Source organism: Maylandia zebra, linkage group LG1 (genome assembly GCF_041146795.1).
Source record: "Maylandia zebra isolate NMK-2024a linkage group LG1, Mzebra_GT3a, whole genome shotgun sequence".
Classification (NCBI taxonomy): domain Eukaryota; kingdom Metazoa; phylum Chordata; class Actinopteri; order Cichliformes; family Cichlidae; genus Maylandia; species Maylandia zebra.
This window is the reverse complement of record NC_135167.1, coordinates 8,015,760-8,038,490: the sequence shown is the minus strand read 5'-3', so window position 1 is coordinate 8,038,490 and position 22,731 is coordinate 8,015,760. Positions and strand designations below refer to the sequence as shown.

Genomic DNA, 22,731 nt, shown 5'->3' with positions numbered 1-22,731 from the left:
ATGGACCTACAGTACTGGTAATTGCCAATAAGTATTATTACTTGTATCCCATAAAGCACACAAATACAAATGAAAGTACAGTTTCATAATTTTCTTAAGAAATAGCAAATAGCTTTTCTTCAAGTGTTTTCTTAACAGTCATAAACAATGAATCTACTAAAACAAATAAGCAGCTGTTACGACCCCCTCTGCTAGGCGTCAGGGAGGGAGTAACATACACGAGCCCCCCAACACAAAACTGAGTAAAGCAAAAGGTTTTAATTACAAACTTTAAACAGAAAACCGACAGGGCTGTGCAACAGACCACTGGGCAGACAATTATTACATAAAGAAAGAACAGTCACGAGTAAAAGTTAAAGGGTAACTAAGGCAGGCTGGCCGCACACAAAATAAAAGCTAGGGTTTTAACTAAGGCAAGCCAGCTTCACAAAATCCTACTCACAGCCAGCTAGCAGCTCAAAACTCTAATCAGGCTAAGTTTAAAGCATGCACCAAGGTTCGACAAAGTTCAGCAATATGAACAAGTTCAACAAAGATCGACGAGGGAGGCACGAAGGGCAAACTGCATGTTCAGTCCTAAGCAGCAGCCACTGAGTGAAGGACCTCCAGCCTTTTGTAGCCACAGGTGGGTACGATCAGCCACTGATTGCCTCTTGGAGCATCACGGGATCCCGGGGCAGCCAATCGTCCGTGTGGTCTGGCACACTTCATTCTGCATAAGAGAGGGTTGGCATGGGTCTCCCAGTAACCAATCACACACACGAGTCCTGGAACACATTGATTTACCTAGAGGAAGGTGGGGCCACCTGAGGCCGGAGGCCGTAACAGCAGCCACAACACTGCAGTGTTGAAAAGATTTTTAATGAAAGCTAGGAATAAACTGATCAGTTTTCCACTGTTATTGTGTTGGATAGAAAAGTTTATATTAAAGGTGCAGCATGATTTGGATGTTTATGTTTTCATTATCTGTTCTGCCCTTTGAAGTTAGCTTACAGGAACCCATGGCCTTGTTACGACCCCGGTTCACCCACAACTCACTAACAGGCCTACATGTACTGCTTCGTGTTAGCTGGCCTACGCTACTGACATTTCTGGCTCTCCAAGTATACAATAAAATATAAATACTTTATCTTGTAATTAGTAGTATTAAGAAAATACATGGGTGATAGAGAGGTCTGGACAGGATTTGGGCAACCTCTTTTGGCTTTTGTTGATATACTGTCAGTGCGGATGTAATTAACTGTGACAGCTGGCTGCTGTTTTTGACAGCTTGTGTATCTAGAGGACAATTAATTACCATACACAAATCATTGGAATTCGATTGGGCACTACATGGTTTGTGCTTATCCAATAAAAGACCTTGATTAATGATCTGTGATTGATACTCACACATCCTGCAGACAAGATTCCCCAAATTCTTGTTAATTTTGGGAGGTTGAAAGAGAGCAATGCAAAATCTATTAAAAAAAAAAATGACTCAACGGTGTCTGTTGATAGTTTAGCTTTGTTTAAATGTTTAAATGCAACCTCCAGGAGGTCATAACTTCTCCATATTATAGCATACAAACTTTGGTTCTGTCCATCTTCTCCAAACAGTCAATTTTGCTGCGGGTGGCTGACCCGTCAGCTTCCTGCCCAGCATGGGGTACAGGCAGGGCCATGTAGGATCCCAGCCTGCTGTGGGAGCTGTTGCCAAAACCAGCATGGCGGCATTGGAAGAAACTCGAGGACAGTTTCCAGAGGCAGGCCTTGGGGTAGATCATTTTACACTGAAGATTATGTACTTTAGCAAGGGGTCTCCTTCCAAGGGGGGAATGTTCATTGTTATGTTTTTAAATCCGACAGTACCTTGATTTATTTTTGCATTTACAGGTGGGAAAGTTCTGCAGAGGATATTACTTGTAGCACATAGAGAGAACAGTGGTCCCGACAGTAGGTCAGTGCGTGTATGACACTTACCATGAATATTGCTCCAGTCACTGTGCATTACAACTGCCTTTCATTTAACTGAGTGCTATTGTTTTGCAGAGTTTATACAGGGAAGAATGGGTAATAGGTCTTAGCATTGTCTTTGGAAATGAGTCTCATTTTATTTCCCATATCTTGCCTCAAGGTGCCAAGATATGTGATGAACTGAGGCAGATGCTAAGATGTGGCAGGAAATATCAAGAAATAAAAATAAAGGAGGTGGACATTGATAAGAGGTTTAAAGACAGGGACGAAGGTTTTTGTTGGTTTAGAGTTCTCCCTCTTGGGACTCTTGTTGGAGGAACACAGGAAGTGGAGCTCAGTGAAGGTCAACAGCCCCTTGACATACTAGGACAAGAGACTGTTAATGTGTGAATATACGTGTGTACATCTTGTCATTTTGATGGATGCTGCTTACTGATGTGGCATATATGTGTCACAACTGTGTTACAACATGTGCATCAGCTGTGATGTAAGTGATTTATTTGCTCAACAAGTCTCACAGTCGCAGGCAGTTCAGTAACTTGGCCGGCTGTGGTGGGTACAACGATGTGATGATGAATTACACTGAAGCACATTAGCACAGTGAGACTGAACAACAGAGCACAGTTTTGGAAGGAAGCCACATTTATCTTTAAGTCTTTGTATATATATGTTCTTCTGAGAGTCACTATTGTCCATTTTCTCTGTTGAGATTTGTAATTTTCTTTTCAATGTGCTGCTAGCCTTCTTGTGGTTTAACTCTTTGAAGAAAATTTTATAAGGTGTTCTTTCCATAAGCCCTTTGTGTGGGTTTTTAAATCTGCACTGAAAGCACATTCATAGTACACAAGTTCATACTTTTCTACCCATTGTTCCACATCACAACTGAGACATCAAGACAATTCCAACTACTTGTCCTTCAGAAATATTCCCAGGATCTCTGTCTCCACAAATTAAACAAAACCCGTCCTTACGTCAGCTTCCCCCTAAAGGTGTGATGGTGTTGTCCACATCACAAGTGCATCTCTTAGTGTATAATTGTATGTGTGTGTTCTTTTCAACTCGTGTAAGTATACATATGTGAAGGTGTTCAGCACGAGCACATCCTCTCTGTTTATTTGCTCTGCCAGCCCACTTCCAGGACCCAGGCCTCAGGGGACCCATCAGATCTCTGGTCTAACAGAGGACGCTTTGACTGGGAGCCCAGGAGGCCTGAGCCACTTCCACCAGAGTGCAGTCTGACCTGCACTTCTCCTCCCCTGTGTTATGCCTCACCTCTCCCCATTTGCCACGATTTCTCCTGCCTTCCTCCTGCCCTGACTCACTTTAAAAAAAAAAAACCTCTTAAACTCTTCCCTTAATTTTTCACTATACAATTTTGCGTGTCTTAACAACAGAGTAACAGCAGCAAACTCTTAATTCTATGCAAAGGAAAACATCCTTGCTGGAATTTGTGAAACAATTCCTAAACCAGACCCCTTACGTCTTGTTTGCACTTTGTGCCATCATACAGAAAACCTCAGACCACAGACGAGTTGGTCAGCTTAACCTGACAATGTCATTGTGATATTTTGTAAATGGTGTTTTGTCATGCATGATTTCCTGGAAAACTGCTTGCCTGAATTTCATGATTCATTTTCAAATTTTATGGCAGATTGTTAAACTAAGGACTGTGGTTTTAATTCAAAACAAAATTGGTTAGTAAGTGCCCATTTGTTAAAGGACTGGGACACTTATGAGGCAACATGGGATTTTCGCTTCATTTTGCTGGGGGAAAAATTTCATGTAAAAAAGTTTGCTTCAGTCATTCAGATTTCCCTACCTCTTATTCTCATGTCATTTCAGAGCAGCCACTTGTGCCTGAACTCATTTGCTTTGTCTTCCAGCCTTTTATTGTAGCAGAACTTAAAACTGAAATTTACCTACAGAAAGGTCATGCTGTGAGACAACGCTGCTAATTATTCCACCACCACCGCACCAACCATCAGCCTATTGTCAGAGCCATGAGAAATTGTAATGAAGACCCTAGAATACAAAAAGTACTCTTACCCAACCTGTAAAATATAATAAAAACAAAGCAAAGTACTGATAATCACTTTTCCTCTGTTCAAATCCCAAAGTCAAGCTAAGCCATAATCCTAGCAGGTCAGCTGATATCAGTGGTAGCCTTCATCAGCTGATGCCTTTCTATCTAGCATATCATTTTATAATTATGTTCATCCAAAATAATTAAATTTTATATCTATAACAGTTAGTTATGAAATAAGCTGAGCTGCCCTGTCCACAGCTGCTGTGTACCTACATGCTGCTTTGTGGCCCACCACAACTCTTTTCATATTGTGACACATTTATTAAGTATCATACTTGTTGTCACGGATACCTACTCTGTTCTGTGCTTGGGGTTTGCTCTCACTACAGCCTGATTTCCATGTGTGCACAATGACGGGTATCCAAGAGTGGGGCCAAACTTCCAAATGTAAATTCATTCAGATGGAAATAACAATCATGTGACTAACACATGACACTTTTTCTCAAATGTGGTGATATGTGTATATATCTGAGCTCCACATTCAGCAAACACGGCACTTGTTCAAACAAACTGGCAGCAACAAATAGTATATATCTACAAATATTTTTGCCTCCTTTCCCAGCAAAAAAGCAATAAATGTTAAATATTAAATGCATCAGACTTCAGGGCCAGAAAAAAATTACCTTCTTTTTCATCTGGAAATGATGACAGACACTGAACAGCAAGTCATTTTTGCCAAAAACACAAGATAAAATCACCACATATTTGAAATCTATGTAAATGTCTGAAGGGGGAAAAAAAAGCAAAATTTAATAAAGTGATGTGACAGCAGTTGAAAAACAACTTTCAGCTTGGCTTAAAATCTCAATAAATGACTTTTCCAGGCTCTGGGAAAGTTTTACCTCCATAAGCACCAAAAGATGAAAAATGTAAAAAATAGTAACCCACCTTGTTGCAGTTCAAATGATCTCTGCATCAGTTTTATGCATAACTCTTTTACAATGTTGGCAGCCATAATCACCATTCTTAAAACATCAGCTGTTAACTCTTAAATTATCTTAAAACAAAATGAACAGAGCAAAGCAATTTCCAGTCATTTGGACTCTGCTTGTTGGAGTTTGAATCAGAACAGCACTGTACCTGACTAAGGGCTGAGACTGAGAAAGCCTCATCACTTGATGAGAGTGTCTCAGAGCTCTGCCTGTGGTCTCTGGCCTTTGTGACCCTGTCGTGGCTCAGTGTCTCTGCAGGAATGTGGCATCTCTGACCCTCTGAGCTGCTTTTCTGTGACAGACACATGTATGATCTGCTTTGTCCAAGTCTACAGGGACATGAAGGTATTTGGCATTTTACCTGACATGAAAAAAGAGCTTGAATGGAGAACACATGGGGAAGGAGATGAAGAGGACTTGACAAATTACATGTTTATGCATGTTTATAGCTATATTTCTATGGAGGCATTTCAGAGTAAATGTTTAAAATGCTGCCAAAAGCAAAATGTAAATATAAAAAAATCTTGGGGTTTTTTTGCTTCTTGGTTAAATTTGAATCAAGAGGTTTCTGACTCGTAAGCAGAGCCAGACAGGAAAGCACATACACCTTAAATAGTAAATGATTGATCACCATTGATATTCTATAACAGCTAAACACGTCTATCCCTCTAATTGGCAACAATTTTACAGTTGGAGTTTCAGTGTTTGTAGCAGCTGTAATGTTTCAGACCTCAAAAAGTCTTTGATTTACTCACTGGCCCACTGATACCAGATGTTAGTGCCTCTTTCCCACATCACGAAGGCATCTTGGGAGACCACAAGAAATATTGTCATTTACCAAACCGATGTGTTTCCATCACATTACTCACTGTATCATATTTTGGCTTAGCATACTGGCAGAAATTTAGGTGAATGAAAATCCAGCAGTGGACTGGCAAACTCAGACTAGTGCTTTATGTGTGACAAAGAGAGAGACGCTATCAAAAGTAACACTTGTTTTTTTTTGTATGGATACTATTTATTTTAACATATTTATGGAAGGAAACCACTGAGATGAAAATAAGTGTAAGAAAGAGTGGTGGGCATTCTGAGAGAAGGGCAACCAGGGACCAAAGAGGAATGGCTAAGTGCGAGATAAGGGTGAGGGAGCAGCTAAACATTGAGGTCAACCTAACGACAAACCCCTCATAATGATGTGTCTGGTTGAGTTTACATGCCAGACAGGAAAAAGCTGCTTCTTAAGGAGGACCTTTTACTAAAAATCTCACAAGAGAAAAGTAATGAACTGATAAAACCAAATAGTTCTTCCAGATCTTCTAAATGGCCTCACGACTTCGTTGATCTTGGAAAACTTTGAAAGCATTGCAAGATTTATCACTGTTTTTATCTGCAGCTCCCCAGTTGTTGAATTCCACACCCCCAACATTCCCTATATTAATTTTTTGCTACACAATACACGTTTCATGCACACAGGCACATGCACACAGCTGGGCTTGTCGAATTCAGACAATACCACAACAACAATGTCGTTCCGGTCTGTTATCAATTGGCTGGTGATTTGTTTTGTTGAGGTATTAATAGTGACAGGGTGACCATAAAAGGGCAGAACAGAGCTAATCTAGAGCAGATTGTTTGCCAAAAAACAGCCATTGTGCTTGTCCAGAGGGCCGTTCAGGTGTGCGCTAATCAGAAAAAGATGGAATATGATTAGTGGAGTTTTTGGGGAGGTCCAACTCTGGTCTAAAGCCTTCCAAAGACAAGTATGCCTCCATTAAACACAGGAAGCATAACTTTGAAGAATCATAAAAGGTTTTTTTTCTGACAAAAGGTGTTTCTCATTGTAATGAAACATAGGTATAGGTATACAGCTTCATAGAAAAAAATTATTTGCCGACTCCAAGTGTGAGAAAAATGAACAGGTTAATGTTCCCTCAGCTTGGGGTTTGTTGATCGTAATCCAAAGTACACAGACAGAAAATGCCAAAGGGAGAAAAGTGAGTGAGAGTTTGAATAGGTTGCCTCTGCGGACTCCTGGATGCAATGCAAACAACCTCTAAGAGGATCGAATTCAGTCCACTATTTTTTTCCACTTGATGAGAGTTTCTCTGAGATATTAAGAGCTTGAGGGTAAATTTGACCTTATCTAATGTGTGATGTGGACTGCGCTGAGCTGTCAGTACCTTTCTTTCAGTATAAAAATCCCCAGAAATCACACATATACTCTGTAAGTATCAAATATGTGCACACATATGTTTACGGTTTAGCTCATTTTGTCCCACTCATTGAAACTATACATCTATGTACAAACTAAGACAACATTTACCCTTATGGACACACACTCACCAGCATAAAGGATGATCTCATTTATGGGCACCTGTACACACAATCATTCAAAGGCAGCTACTCACATAAAAGTATCAAATGTAGTGATATTCAATCCAGAGATCTACGAAGCACACGTGCACATACTGCTACAGTTTGTTCAAACACACGACACGCACACACAGAGGGATGCATATGTTCCTTATTACTGTACCTGTTTTAGAGTGAAATTAAATCACCTCCTTCCATTCTTCAGTCAGGGGGTTTCCTGCTGTTTGACATGACGGATTTTAGCACCTAATTTCACTGTTTACTGTTTTTCCAATTTTTGTATTAATTCTGTCACTAAAAGACAAGCCTACCGGGCCTGCTGGTGAAATATAAGTTATTCTGTGATTGATGATTAAAGCATGTACAAACAGCACATTCATCATGAAAACAGAAAATAAATATAGCAATCGGTTTCAATAAGGTCTTTAGGGAATCCTTTGGAGAAAGGATGAAACTCCCTTAGTTGCCTCAAAAATGGCACATTTCAACTCAACTGAGAAACACTGAGTTTCTTTTCTTTTTCTTTTTTTCTTTCTTTCTTTTTTTTTTTTTTAGCAACATTGGTGTTTTTATAGCTTGTTTTATGGCTTGTAAGCAGAGGGAACCACTGCATGCAGTTCCTTGTAGGTCTTTAGATACAAGCCACACACATCATAATGTAGCACTCAGAAGAGAGAAAACATATGGGTATGCCCACACATGTGAACACTCCTGCTTCTCATCACCTGCTACAGAGAGCAGCTTTCTTTACAACCATGCACAGCTGATGCGTCTTGCCTGTTTTTTTCTTCATCGCCACATTTGTTTTACACGTGCTATCGTCGCCACTGCAGGAAATTATAGAAAAGAAAGGTTAAAACTTTTAAACATGTCTTTTAGTTCTTCTTTGCCTGGATTACTGTTAGGAGCAGTTTGTATTTGATTTCTTTCTATCAATATTCACAGCACTTTAGGCAAGAATGTGAGTTTTAGCTCTTCTTGTGACATGGGATTATTATTTTATCATCACACACTATATAGATGTTTCTTCTGTGTGGATGAGTTTTCCGGTTTCTATTTTCATACACCAGTTTTAATTCTACTAACCAATCATGTCTGAGAAGGCTGGAGCATGACAAACACTGCATTGCCAAAATGCAATCTCAATCTCTGAAGATGTTTTAGGTTTTTATTACCTTGCACCTGGAAATGTACCGGTTTCACTGGAAGACCTGAGAGGTGCTGTCCACAGACAATAGCTGAAGGCTTGCCAAATGTATGTCTGATTTATATGTCTAGAGGAAGTAAAACAAATGCAAAAAACAATACCCTGTCCAAGTAAACATAAAGCACATTTATGGCTAAATTGTATTTAGATGCGTTTCAGGCCTTAGGTACAAAGTGGACTCTGGCGTAACTGAACAGAAATACACTAAATTAAACACAAATGTGAAAATGCCAATTCAATGTTCTTTTTATTCAGTTATACATGAATAAAATATCAAGAATTAGCTCCATCAAGATAAAGAGTTAGTTGTGCCCGTTCTATTGTCAAGTGCTATTGAATCATTTTAAAGGAGTCGAATAAGAACAACTATATAATTAAATAAAACAGCTGTGCAACTTATACTGATTACAAACGTCACATCTGTTTCATGTATAAGTTTACATGCTACTCAGGTTATGCTGTTTGTTGCCATATTCCATGACTTTTTCCACCTTTCTTTGCCTTTAATGATGAATGAACTGTTACTCAGGTTTTTGAAAATGCGTAAATTAAAAATGTGTCCAAAAATAAATGCATGGAAAAACACATGCGGTCTCACTATCATGTCCTAAGAGTTTTCTGTCTATTTGAGCTTCACATTCTAAGTTAATATATTTTAATGCTGGTTTATGCTTTATTGAAAATCTAAAGTTCAATTTGATTTTTATGTTTGCTGGATTACATATTTGCTTTTGGTTTCTTTATTCTAGTAAATAATTCTAGAAAACTTCATCATGATTTCAGTGAGTCTTTGATTCCTGTTCTTACTTTATAGGTATTCTGGTGATGACTTTCATTATGCAATCTTGTGTTTTGGTTTATGTCTTGATTTCTTTTCTTCGCATCCCCCAGTTCCTTCATCTAGACTTCCCTCTGTCTCATTTCTGTTTTAACATGTCGGTGTCCCTGTTTTCCTCAGTCTGACATCTTGTTAAGTTCCCTCTACATTCAACACAAATCAGCTTGCGTGCTCTCCATGAGTATGCTTCATCACCACAACCTGGATGACTGATGTTATTAAAAAATAGTGACAAGTCAGAACATATATGACATGTATACTGCTTAGTGTTAACAGGGGTCCCAATTTGTTATCTCTCTCCCCCACATATTTACATAATGCCCCCAGATTTGCAAGACTACAAAAACCTTTGTAGTATCTGAAATCTCTAACGTTTCTGATGCTTCTGATCCAATAAGGGAAACTGAAAAGTTGGGAATGGAGGGATAGTGGATAGATAGAAGGGGTAAGGACCCTTAGAGAGGAAGTAGAAACTGAGAAAATATGTGATAAATGTGATAAAAGGAAACAGGAGACAGTATGATAAAATGTTAGGGAGGAAGGACACAGGAAGGTTGAAAGAAAAAAACAAAGCATGACGGGCCAGAATGGATGGATGTGTCAAGGGATAACATGAGGAGTAGATAAAAAATAGAAAAAGTTCAAGTGACAGTAATGGATTCAGAGTGTGATGAATGAAAGAAAAGAGTTTGAAATGAGAGTGAATGTCATGTGGATGTGAGCGGAGCAGAGGTGATGTCCTCCTAAGGGAACATCTCATTCACCCAGAGCGACCCGTCAGCAGAGCCTCACTCAGCACTCCACCACATGTAGTCATCTAGGTGGGAAGCCAGCTACAGGAGAGAAAGGAAAAACACACAGCACAACCTGCCTGCATGCTCTGATTTCCACTTTCTGATCTTTTTATAGACCTTTACAGGCGAATCCCCCACTGAGGCGAACGCTCCAACTGCCAGTGCGCAGCTTTCTTCCATATGGATCAAAAAGATGCCTCTCTTTCCAAAGTCACACAACACCTCCTTTACTTTTCTTTCTTTTTTTGTCATCTTGGCACCTTTCTTTAGCTCTCCCTGCTGTGCATGTTTTTGTTTCTTTTTAGTTATACATTTGCATTAATAAGGGATATACTGGTTGCTTATGGACCAGCACGAAATGCAAATGGTTGTTTTATAACGACTACTGCAAAATTGTGTTTTTCTCCAGATTTTATCATAATTACATAAGCTACAATTTATGTCAAAATTAATTTGTTAAATATGGGCAAAATCTGGGTAAAATATTGCATATCACTGCATTAGCCTTCCTTACATAAACAAAGAAATCTCTTTCTAAACTCCAAGGCTGAAAAAAAGTGAAAACTACATAATGGACGTTTCTTGAATCGATGGTTTCTTGAACACTTGGCATAGCATCAAGCCAAAACTGGGCAGGAAAAACAGTTTGGAGTCTCTTCTTGTTCTTTTTACTGCTCTTTCCCAAGTTTCTGGAGTTTTCTTTGTGCAAAATGTCAACTTGCTATCAAAGAAACATGCACGCAGAGGCTGTTATATAACTTATCTAAGTTATTTAAATTGATGAATGCATGTTGGGTGAATGCCAGTAGTAGCATGCCAAATTATATTAGTTCTCATGTCGTGAGTGCCATTTCAAAATTTGCTTGATGACTCATTTCCGTTGTTTGTGTTTTGCTGTTGATTTTTTTTTTTAACAACTAGTGATTTCAGTACTTTTTAAATATACATTTTATTCCAACTAAGCCTTCAAGCTACCCCATTTAATATCACTAAGTATCTAAGAATGTGAAGAGTCCCTTTAGGATTCAGAGCTGAGGCAAAAGCCAAATCTAATGCAATAAATCCAAAGGAGAAGAGAGAGAGTTTAAGACCCTGACATAACACAAGGTGTCACAGAGCAAAGCTCACACACAGAGACACACAAGGATAACCATCATCACAATCTATCAGCCTCTCAATGAGTTAATCAATCACCTCAGCATGTCAATCAGTCAGTCAACAAATTGGTCAGTCAGTTAGACATTGAATGATTTGGTCTATATGAACTTTGAAGTTAGGGAGTCATTCACCCGGAAATAAGTGTTAGTTCAGTTTTTACTGCTGAAACTTTACACGCACTCCTCACTCAGCGGGACCGTGACACCAGAGACGTTCCCTTGTGGCCTCATCTTACCCTTTCCCAGGACACAAAGGTCCTAAGAGGTGAAATTATCAGGACACAAGCAAAGGCTGCTGGGTCAAATCAAGAGCGACTAAAGTGTTTCCTGTCACACTTAGTTCTTTTTCCCTAAAGAGATCAGCCGTTATCATTTTTGACAAGGACAAAGACGGGACCAATTTCTCAACACTAACACAACACTAACATATCTGGTTAGCACAAAAACTGTCAAAGCTGTGTAATCACCTTCTCTTCAAACCAGCATCTAACATGTAAAAAACTTGTTGTTTATTACATTTGACCTGACCTCTACCCCAGCATTAATACTGAGGCTACTAGACGGAGGCCTGGCTTGTGTCTCCCCAGAGCAAAGCAGAGCTCAACTAGAAAGAGGGAAGCTGGAGAGTGGAGATGGAGATGGAGTCCAGGCATGGAGGTGAGTCAGACTCCGTCGGGTCCCAGAAATGAACACTTTAAATGTTTCTGGGTGACACATAGGGCGGCTGTGGGTGGAGGGGGTTGTGTTTGGACTTGGTGCTTGGGAAGGAATCTATGCCTCTTACTGAGCACTTTGAAAGTTTCCATACATGTAAATATTTTCACCTCATCTGTTCTGACCAAAAGATATAGAAAGTAAAAGAAACATGCTGAACTTTTGTTTAGCAGGATGTTCTAATTGTGCTATAAATATACATACACTGTGGCATGACCTTTAAAACCACTGCTATCCACTCTTTAAGTATTTCGTGACAGGACTACATGTCTGCTACAGAATATGATTACAAGAACGGGAATCATCTGGGAAACATAAATGGCATGTGCACCAATCTTTCTAGGAGATGTTTAAATATTCCTCTACATGGCTGAAAACGTTGACTGGCTGGTGGCACAAGATGAACAGTCAGGTACATGGCAGAGGGTGTTACCCAAGCAGTGCTCAGTTTCATGGTAATCAAATCAACAGTTACGGGGATATTTTAGTCTGAACCAACGAACTGAAATAACCTGCTATCAAATTGACTTTAGAGCCACATCACTGTGTAGTTAAAACCAAACTGGGACGGATCATTCTTTCCTTAATAAAATGGATTTTCTGCACAGAAATGTATTGTTTAAAATCAAAAGAGAAACTCTGGCCAAAACTGCTTTTTGGAAACTGCATACAGCTTTCATCTGATATGAAATGCATTTGAATGCCAGGTACTGCAGTCGGCATGCAATCACAGAGGCGAAACAGCAGGATTATTGAAGGAAGCAGTTGTGGGTAGAAATTTAAGGATGAATTAAACTAAACCTCATAATGTTAAAGCTTGTATTATACCTTTGACCAGTGGAGCGCTTCAGCATGTGTGTTCCTTCACTTCTAGCCTAATCATAGGCAAACATCATATTAAATACAGTTAACAGGTCATTTATACAGGGGTTAACGTTAGAACATACATTTGCCAGTAATATTCTGGCCTGCTTTTAGATCCTCCATGCTGACTTGAAGTGAGGACCGCGAGTGAAGAATTTCCTCTATGGACGATTTTCAGACAAATAGAAAAGACGAATAGTGAAGGTGAAGGAAAAAATGTGTGGAAAGGCTCAAGATCGTAGTGATATCAGAGACCCCCGCAAAGAAGCTTTAGAGGGAAAAATTCAGCCAACATGACCAAGGACTTTGTGACTCAGACCTGAGATATTCCTGGAACCAAAGTCAGGGAATGATTGCAAATGCAGTCAACTGCACAGCATTTACTGACTTTAGAAATTCCTCCCACATATGGCTACAACTTTCTAATGTTGTCAAATAAAATAATATGTAAAGCTGCAGTTCTTTCTTCAATAGCCACTGAATTCAGTAATTCTCTCTAAATATAGTAGTAATTTTACTGATGGTGACAGAACATGCTGTTTTCAGTGCAATAGTAAAACCCAGAATCAAATATTCTTTCTACAAGAAATGTGCATAGAGTTGTGAAGAGAGTTTCATGCTTATGACGATGTGACGCTTTTGGCTGAGCTGTTGTCTTAGCTAGCTGTACACTTTGCTTCAGTGGATAGTAATAATAATAGTTCTAATTATTAGCAATGCTAAGTCATCTTGTTCCAGTGTATTTAACTAAAGGCAAACTTCTCTGCACCTGATTTCCTGATTTCCTGAACTCACACTACAACAAATGAAATAGACAAAAAGTTTGTTATGGGTTGAACTTTTAAGCCTCATAGAACACAGAAATCTGGTAAAAGTACTACGTTTATCATGCTATTTTATGTCTTACTGAGCACTTTCACACACTGCTTTTATTCTATTCTCACAGACATCAGTGGATGTTTTAGATAAAATTTGTGGTTCTTACCCAAAACTTTGACATGCAGACTGGCGCAGCTGGAGACTGAACCAATGACCCTCCAAATGAAGGAGAACTCACTCTACCTAGCCACAGCCTCCAATTGCAAAGGAAATGTCCACATCCTCTCTATACTTGAAAAAAACATTATGTTATCCTACAGTCTGTAAATTAATCCCAAAGATGAATACCGCTTAAGAACTTCTCGGATATGATGGAATAAAAAACTATAATGATCCCGTTGGGAGGGATGGATCATTGTAACAACAAAAGTAGCATAAAGTATGGAAACAATTAGGATCAACCATGTCTCCCTAACATTTATCACCATCCCCTACTTGCATACTGTAGCATGATCTTATGGGTGTTATCTACTGCAGTAATGAGCCCTGCAGGGTATTTAAACTAGAAAATGTCAATCATGTGAAAAAATTTGTTTATAGTTTAGTGGAGCACATCAGTCTTCCATCTGACTCCACAGCTGAGAGCGCTTAAAGCACGAGGGCAGAAAATTAACTCCCATCATCATAAACCTGCAGTAACTGCCAACACAGACAATACAGAGACAATTCATACATTCTCATGTATAAACATGCAAACTGGCACTCACACTCACTCAGAAACAGGGTACAAATCATGTACATTTGGCTTGGCCAGGCTGAAATTTGACCACCAGTGAAGACAGAATAAGAACACAAAGTGGGTAGAACAATAGAAATGCAGAAATTGAGCTGATTCATCTTCATTGCTGTGAAAGCCACAGTGGCGAGGGGACATGCGGTCTTTGTTTAGATGGTGAGTTTAGTTCTGCACAACACCAGGAATCCCCCCTGAGACCGAGACATGTCATTTACATTTCAGGCATTCAACTAACATTAAGGCAGATGGAATACAGCAGAGGAAGGCAACACCAAAGCTGAGATAATCAGCGAAATAAACATTGACAGCAACCACTTGCAATACATGGTGAGTCAGAGCTTCATTGTGCTGACAACAGTTTGGACTAATTTGTATTTATTTAAAGAATGCAATACCAGATTCATAAGCGAATGTCCAATATTTGTGAAATATGACTGTCAAACATTAAAAGATCCTTTTCATAAAAGTGAAACAGCTCGTGGTAAGAGCAACCATGATTTAAGTTCCATAATTTCCTTTGCTGTTTTCACAGCAACTAAGCTCATTTTCTTTGGAAGGTGTGAATTTTTCCAAACGCCTAACATGTCTTCTTCAATAAAAGCTATAGAAATAGCACATATTCCCAGATTATTTGAATATGAGAGACCAGTGCCAGGTAAAGAAATACAATCCCTGAGAACCAGAAATTCCTGGAAAATGTACAGCCTGTCTGGACACTGCAATGCTGCGGGTTGAGATTAGACTGTCAAACTGACCCGGTGTGGGTCACATACAATTGAAAGACTTCAATTGTCCACTTATGGCTTAGCCACGACAACTCAGCATGGCAGGCCTGTCAATCTGTGGGTTTCTTTACATGTACAGAGGTCATGTGAGGTTATAATACAAACTATTTTCAGCAGAATTGCATTTGGTATTCTACGGAGGTCTTTGTAAAGAGAGGGAGTCAGCATTGTCGCCTCAGAATAGTGTAGGCTTTCTCACTCAAGGCTATGACAAAATGCTGTAAGATTGTGGATGGAACCTGCGTTTTGTCTCACATATTAGATTAATCAGTGATTTGACATCGCCCAACATTCCAACATGTATCATCCTTCTGGAAGACTAGGGCAGATGCATGGTTTTGCTTAACCAGAAAGACTATCATGAAACAATTTTGTCACTGCTCAGTGACAAAAATACTCATGACCCTGTGAAATGAGACCCAGGTAGTGGTTACCGGAAGAGGGTGATATATTGTCTGAAGTAGTCAGAACAAGAAAATGCTATTAACCCAGGGAAAGCTACGCCAAGTCTGTATAGTTTACCAAAGATACATAAACAGGGTGTACCTTTAAGACCAATTGTCTGTATGATCAATTCAATCACCTATAGCATCTCAAAGTTTCTGGCTTTGATCCTCAACCCGTTGGTAGGTAGCTATAAACACCACATCAAGAACACCCTGGTTTTGTTGAGAAGGTAAGAGATGTTATTATGGAGGATGTTACATCTCTCTTCACTTGTGTTCCAGTCACTGAAGCAGTGGTGGTAATTCGTAAGAGATTACAAGATAACTCTAATCTCAGCAACAGGACCACTCTCAGCATTGACCAAGTGTGTTTGCTTTTGGAACTGTGTCTTCATTCTACATATTTCACATACAATGGTCAGTAATACAGGCCGATGGGTCTGCCATGGGTTCCCCAGTTTCACCCGTTGTGGCCAACGTGTACATGCAAGAAGTGGAAAACAGGACTCTGTTATCCTACCCTGGAACACCACCAAGTCAGTGGTTCAGGAATGTCGATGACACCTGGGTGAAAATCAAATGTGAGGACGTAACACAACTCACTGATCACATTAACTCGGTGGACAACACATCAAGTTCACCAAGCAGGAGATGGTAAGTGGCAGAGTAGCCTTCTTAGACTGAGAGATTTCCATGAGTAATTGGGGACGTTTAAAAGTTGTAAAATGTGTACCGTAAACCTGCGCATACACATTAGTATTCAAGTTTTGACTCTTGTTGCGGTTATCCCAGCTGGACATTTGTCAAAGCTGGGAAGGCACCTAAAGAAAGCTCCAGGTGACCATTGATCAATGACAATTGACCATTGATCAGTTGACATTGATCAATGGTCTTTGTCAGTGGTTGTTGATCAATGGTCTTAATAATTTGCATATTAATGGTTATGAAACTGACCTCACAACCCATTGTTTGCCAGTGGTGCCTTTTTCCGTTATTGTGCAAATACACTGTTTATAAGTTGGGGAAACCTGCAGTCAGCTGAGACTGAAGAAGTCACTTGATTGACAAAATGTTTCTCCCACTGAAAACATTACGTCCACATGAACAGAATCAACTTTTGTGGATTACAGGGGTGTGTCCTGCCTTTTGGCTTGTGACTGCTGAACAAGACTCCAGTTTCTAAACAACCCTAATTGAATTAACAAGATGGATGGATGGATTAATGGAAGAGCAGATAGATACAATAGAATGATTTTCCTAGGATTCTATACGACCAAGCATTTTTGCAACCAGAGGGGCTGCCCCTTGCTGACCATTGAAGAATATAATTAAAGAGTGGCTGTATCCACCCTGCATATAGAGTTTATGCCCCATCATCAAAAGGCCAATTTTCCAAAAGCTTATCTCTATCCCAATTAATAGGTTGCCAGTCTATGGCTAAGTAAACAGAGAGAGATAAATTAAAATATATGCACACATAGGACCAATTTTAAATCACCAGTTAATATAACAGAGACCTTTAAACTCCACACAGAAGGGCCCCAGTCATCCAGCAGATTCAAACCCAGGACCTTAATGCTGCGAGGAGGTAGTACTAACTACTGCAATACCATAAAGCTGTAAAATAAAGCAACAACGAAATAACACTGTGACTTCCCAAACTGCATTGTCATTGAGCATGCCCATAACTAAAAATACCCAGGATAATTTAGACAGTTAGGTTTAAATGCTCCAAATTATTTGTAATTGTCTTCCTTATTATAGTGATGGCCAATTAAGATGTCATGTGTGTAGCTCTTCATCAGCATGCTGAAATATTTTAGTTGATCAAATGATTTATTCTTATCTTGTAACAATTGCACATTTGCTAACTCAGATATATAAAAAAGTGCATGTTCTGTATTATCTGCCCAGATATACCACTTTGGCTATAGCACATGCTAATTCAATGCAGGTTCCTCCTGATGTTGCTCACATGTGTAAAATAATATAAAAAGCAATAAAACAACAGGATTCATGAGTGACTGAGCCAAACAAGACCTCACACAATGGAAGTTGCCACTTTATCTGCTCCATTTATCCCTTTTAGGGAATAAATCTGGCTCTAATGCATGTTATCAATACAAGAGGGATACACTGCAGTTCTTTGACCTTAAGCCTTTTAGAACATGTTCATTCATCACAATACTAGCCACTGCAAGCTTGACTGGTCAAGTCCAGTAGATGGTGACAAAAAATAAGAGAGAGTAAAAGCCAGTTGCACTAAAATTGATGTTGCCCATGGATAAGTCTGACACACAGAGCAGCAGTAACTAACAGTAATTGTCTAGAGAAATGTGCTGGATAAAATCCAGAAGATTGATAAATCTATGACGGACGATGAAAACCAAATAGTCTCATGAATACAGATGAATACGTGGTGTGGCACTCATCAGTTATGTCTGGACAACATACAGCCTACGCTAAAACAGAATTGAACGTCATATATTATATACGCAATGAACCAATCTGGTTTCCCCCTGAAGTCATCTGTGAAATCTTTTTGATCCAGGTCTGTGCTGAACAGAGAACAAAGAAAAGCATGGCAAGGAAAATACAACCTCATCTAATCCACCTCCTCCAGCACCACAGATCTCTCATAGAGCCAGAAATTAAACAAGACACAGAGCCTGTTACAGTCTAACCTTGAAAGCAAACAGATCACATGGTCTGACCTCACACCAGACCTGGTGCCTCATTTATTAAAAGATATTCTTACACCAACAAGCAAACCTCAGCCAAAGTTTGGCTTCAGACAAAACTTATCTCGGTGTCAGCATTAGTGATCCATGTTAACTTTTTCATGTTGTGTGTGATGTATCAGGAGGTGAAAGTCTTATAAAGTACCATAATGTCTGCATAACCTTTGTTTCAAAACACACAGAATACAATGTCAAACATTTTCTGGAGATTATGAGTAATAAAGAAAAAGCACGAGAGAGGGGCCAGTTACTTCAGGTAATATTTCATAACTTTAGAGGATTGCTCCACACTATATCCCTCTAATCTCTGTTCAACTTTACTTGACTTTGTACATATTACATAAAAACTGCCTTTATTAAATGCTGATTCAATAGCTCAACCAAATTTGGTGTTGTTAATTAAAGAGGTTTTTGTCCTTCTCTATGTATAGTATAATAAAAATAGCTAATCACTTCACAGACTGCTTCTACTTTTTAGGTTAAAATACAGGCCTTACTCCCAGGGGAAGGGGGATTCTTTCCCGAAATGTTTTAGCTTTGGACCCAAACTCAAGTTCTGTTTTATTGTCACAGGGCCAGGAGAGTGGAAATCATCTCCGTGCTGATGGAAACTTCAGGGAAAACAACGTTAGTGTTGCTAAACACTGAAATTATACATTCTCTAGTAGTTATCAAAGAGAATCAACAACACAAGTTAAAAAAAAAAAAAAGAATGCTCTGAAAGGTTATCTGACACGTTTATCTTCACCGAGGATCGTCATTTAATCTCTATGTAATGACCCTTGGGAATTTTTTTATTTTTCACTCCCAAGTGGATATGTAGAGTTTCCAAAAGGGGATAAACTATGTGGATTTGTGGAAATGACACAGCAGAGTGGTTTAGTGGTTGCAGAAACTGTTCCATAACCTCAGAATAATTCATGTTCAATTCGCCCTACAAGGATTAACAGGCACTCATCATTTCCTGTCACTCTTCTAGGGAAAACAATAGATATAAATGTATGATATAGAGTAACTGACTGTTGTCACACTTAGTGGCCAAGATTTTAGGCCCTCGGGGGTCCAAGGAAAATCCATATGTATGATCTGAGTGACAGCTGCACAGCTTACCTGAAGCAAGTGCCATTCTTCCCATCGGCCCTAATGCAGGGATATTCCACCGTCAAGATTTTATTATCAGGACACTCCATTCTAAGCAAAAAAAGGAAAAAGGAAATATGATTGATTGGCACTGTTTTCCAGCAGTGTTAAGCTACATAGTAATAAAACATGGTGTGGGGAAGTACAAGCAAAAAGAGATCCAAGGTTGGATTTGAAAAGGGGGATGTTACAGTTTAGCATGGAATTCCCCCATATTCAAAGTTTGATACCACAGGGAATCCAAGCTATTATTTGAAAGTACAGTTACATAAAAGACCGGTGTGAATCTAGTCTGCATGTATGCAAATGCATGGCATTATTGGAGCCCAACTGATTTTTAAAAATTTAGATTTCAGTTTTTGAATTGATATTTGAGGGTTTACCCTGATTCACTTTTAAAAGTATATATGAAAAATCTTCTGTTCTTTACAGTTGCAGTTTCTCCACCTGGATAAGTTTATGCTTTTATTTGTTTTATATTTTTGTAAATTAAAGTATAAATTTTGCAGTGTTTTAATCAAATAAACAAGATACTTAATGTCTTTTGACTTGCACTTACTTGATAATACAATTATATTGTTAACGTAAACTCTAAACTAAATGAATACAAATTTTACTGAAAAGGTTTTGGTGAACTTGGTGTTGACCAAGAAAGGTTTAGAGTGGCCAGATTTACAATGGATAAATCATACAGTTTGGATATTGCTAGACTATTACAGGCAACTATTTATTTGATATTTGTGATATTGCTTACAACACTTTGACTGTCTGGTAACATTTTTCTGTCAGTTTTCAATATCATAAGACATAACAGAAGAATCCCAGAGAATATTGTTAATTTAGAAACATAATCCCAAATAACTACTCTGACATTTTCATAAAAACTTAACAGCCAAAGAAACAGACTAATATATCAATACAGTCATATTTCCTGTGTGCACAGCCACTACTAACACTACCAGAGGTAGTAATGTGCTCGAGCAAGAAGGGCATCAATCACAGCGGTAATTTTCATTTCTCCGTAATAGAATCCGATGAACACACATACCCTGGAAACATAAATCTGAAGATGCAATGCCCATGTTTTCATGTGCTTGGACAAACGAAACTCTGGTTAATTACCCCGTGTTTAACCTGTTGCTTTGCGGTTTAGTGGTTTCCTCTTGTCTTCTACAGAATATTAGGAGCATGTGCTCCATTCCCATTGACTCCTCACCTCCTGACCTACTCTCTCCGGGCATCTTAACAGCATCTGTCATATTATGTCTGAGCACAAGCAACATTTGGCTCTCCTCACCGCAACCGATTTCAACCATTTGGACTTTCCCTTTGCTTTTTGCATTTCCTTGAGCATCACATTAGATTAGACGCGCTGCAGCGGTTCATCCAGGGGTCTCCGTGACAGGCTGCTCACAGAGCATGTCGCAAAGAGCAGAAACCCATAAAACGTAGACTAAACTCTGTTATGATTTCTGGCACCGTATGCTAATCTGACAATGAAATGACTGTTTTGAGGTTTAATTGAATGCCAAACAAATGTAATGAGTGGAGTGGTAGCTGCCAAGAAACTTGCAGAGCTTCAATCTCACATTAATTCATAAAACCACCGTAAAGCATAAATAAACGATAAGTCAAACATTTTCGTGCAGAAATTTGTGCTACTTTTGAAACTTTTTATACTTCAAGATAGAAACGCACATAATACAACTTCTCGTAATTATGAGCGCAGCAGACATAGTTTCATCATCACACTGCCGTTCATTAACAATAAACAATATTGCTTATATGTGACCCACAACTAATATCTCTGAGACTTACCCTGAGGTGTCCATTGCAAGCGTCGTCCTGATGGAGCTGGCACCAGATTCCCAGAGGAAAACGACACAGAAAACGCAAAATGGTAAAAGAGTCGCACCATAAAGCTGACCCATGTCCCTTTTTGCGCTCCGGGACAAATGATCTTCTCGAGTGAAAACGCCTTAACATCCGCCAAACGCCACTGTTTTCATCTGTCAGTGACCCGCGCGGGTAGTGCCATCAAAATATCACAAATCCCTGTCAAGTATCCCGCAGAGGAGACGCACATGGAGCCTGTAGGATAATAAGTGCTGCGCAGTGCGTCCGAAGCCCCCTTCCCAACTTTACGCACTAAGGCAAAGACCTCTTGGAGAGCTACTGAAGGGTTTACAGCTCACTGTGTTCTCACTAATCCCCCCTGGATTTACATTCCAGCCTCCAAAGAAGCGACTTAACGCAACTAAGTATACAACCTTACTCCCCATTGGTGGTGATGACGTTAAACATAATAATGATAAAACAATAAATTGGCTAAACAGCATACATGAACCGAAATGACCCCCAGGCTTTACCGCTGTATTTGATAAATACATTCCTTGGAAGAAAGTCAAGCACCCGTGGCGTTGTAAAGACTTTTTAAAAATGCTTTAATAAGATTGAAACTATAACTGGTGTAGGAAAAAAAAAACTACTAGGCTGGCCTGATGAACTGCTCAGAGCATACAAAAATATCAAGAAAATGCAAAAATATGTTCGCAATAAAGCAAAGCTTCCAGTTAGACATTTGAAATGTGGACATTGTGAGTTTATCTCCAAACAGTTTCATCATGTTTGGATTTCATTTTGGAAACAGCTTTACTGAGTCTGTCCTGCCTTACTCAGAAAATCAGAAATGCACTTTGACTGGTGGAGTAGAATGTTGTTTCCTAGAAGCGGCAGCCCCCTGATAGATTTTTTGGAGAGATCCATGAAACATGCATTAATAGTAATAATAGTTTTATAAATAAAGCATGTATTTGCTCTGGTCAGTGGCCTGAATTTATATTTGGTAAACATTATTTAAATTTAGATTTGAATACTTAATTCATAGAGCTCATGAGCTCTAACCTTCTAACCTCTTTGGCACCAAAATGACTTGACTTGACTTTACTTCAGTCTATTTTATTGTCTTGCTGCCATTCTATAAGACCCAGTAACGGGTTGAGTGTAATTGATCAGACACTCTTCTTTCATAGTATGCAAACGTTTGAATGTCATCTGCATACTAGACCAGGAAGTTTGTTGAGTGA

General features: G+C 39.1%; 1 protein-coding gene across 1 annotated transcript in view; it reads right to left on the bottom strand.

Moving 5' to 3' along the window:
- The window catches only part of LOC101465403 (collagen and calcium-binding EGF domain-containing protein 1), a 40,357-nt gene extending 18,520 nt beyond the window's left edge, over positions 1–21,837 (bottom strand). The window contains exons 1-2 of the mRNA XM_004539733.4: positions 21,464–21,837; positions 19,616–19,696 (exon numbers count right to left, since the gene is read on the bottom strand). Of these exons, the coding sequence (XP_004539790.2) occupies positions 19,616–19,696; positions 21,464–21,576 (194 nt within the window). The 5' untranslated portion in view covers positions 21,577–21,837. The remainder of the gene's footprint in view (positions 1–19,615; positions 19,697–21,463) is intronic.
- Between the last annotated feature and the right edge of the window lie 894 nt (positions 21,838–22,731).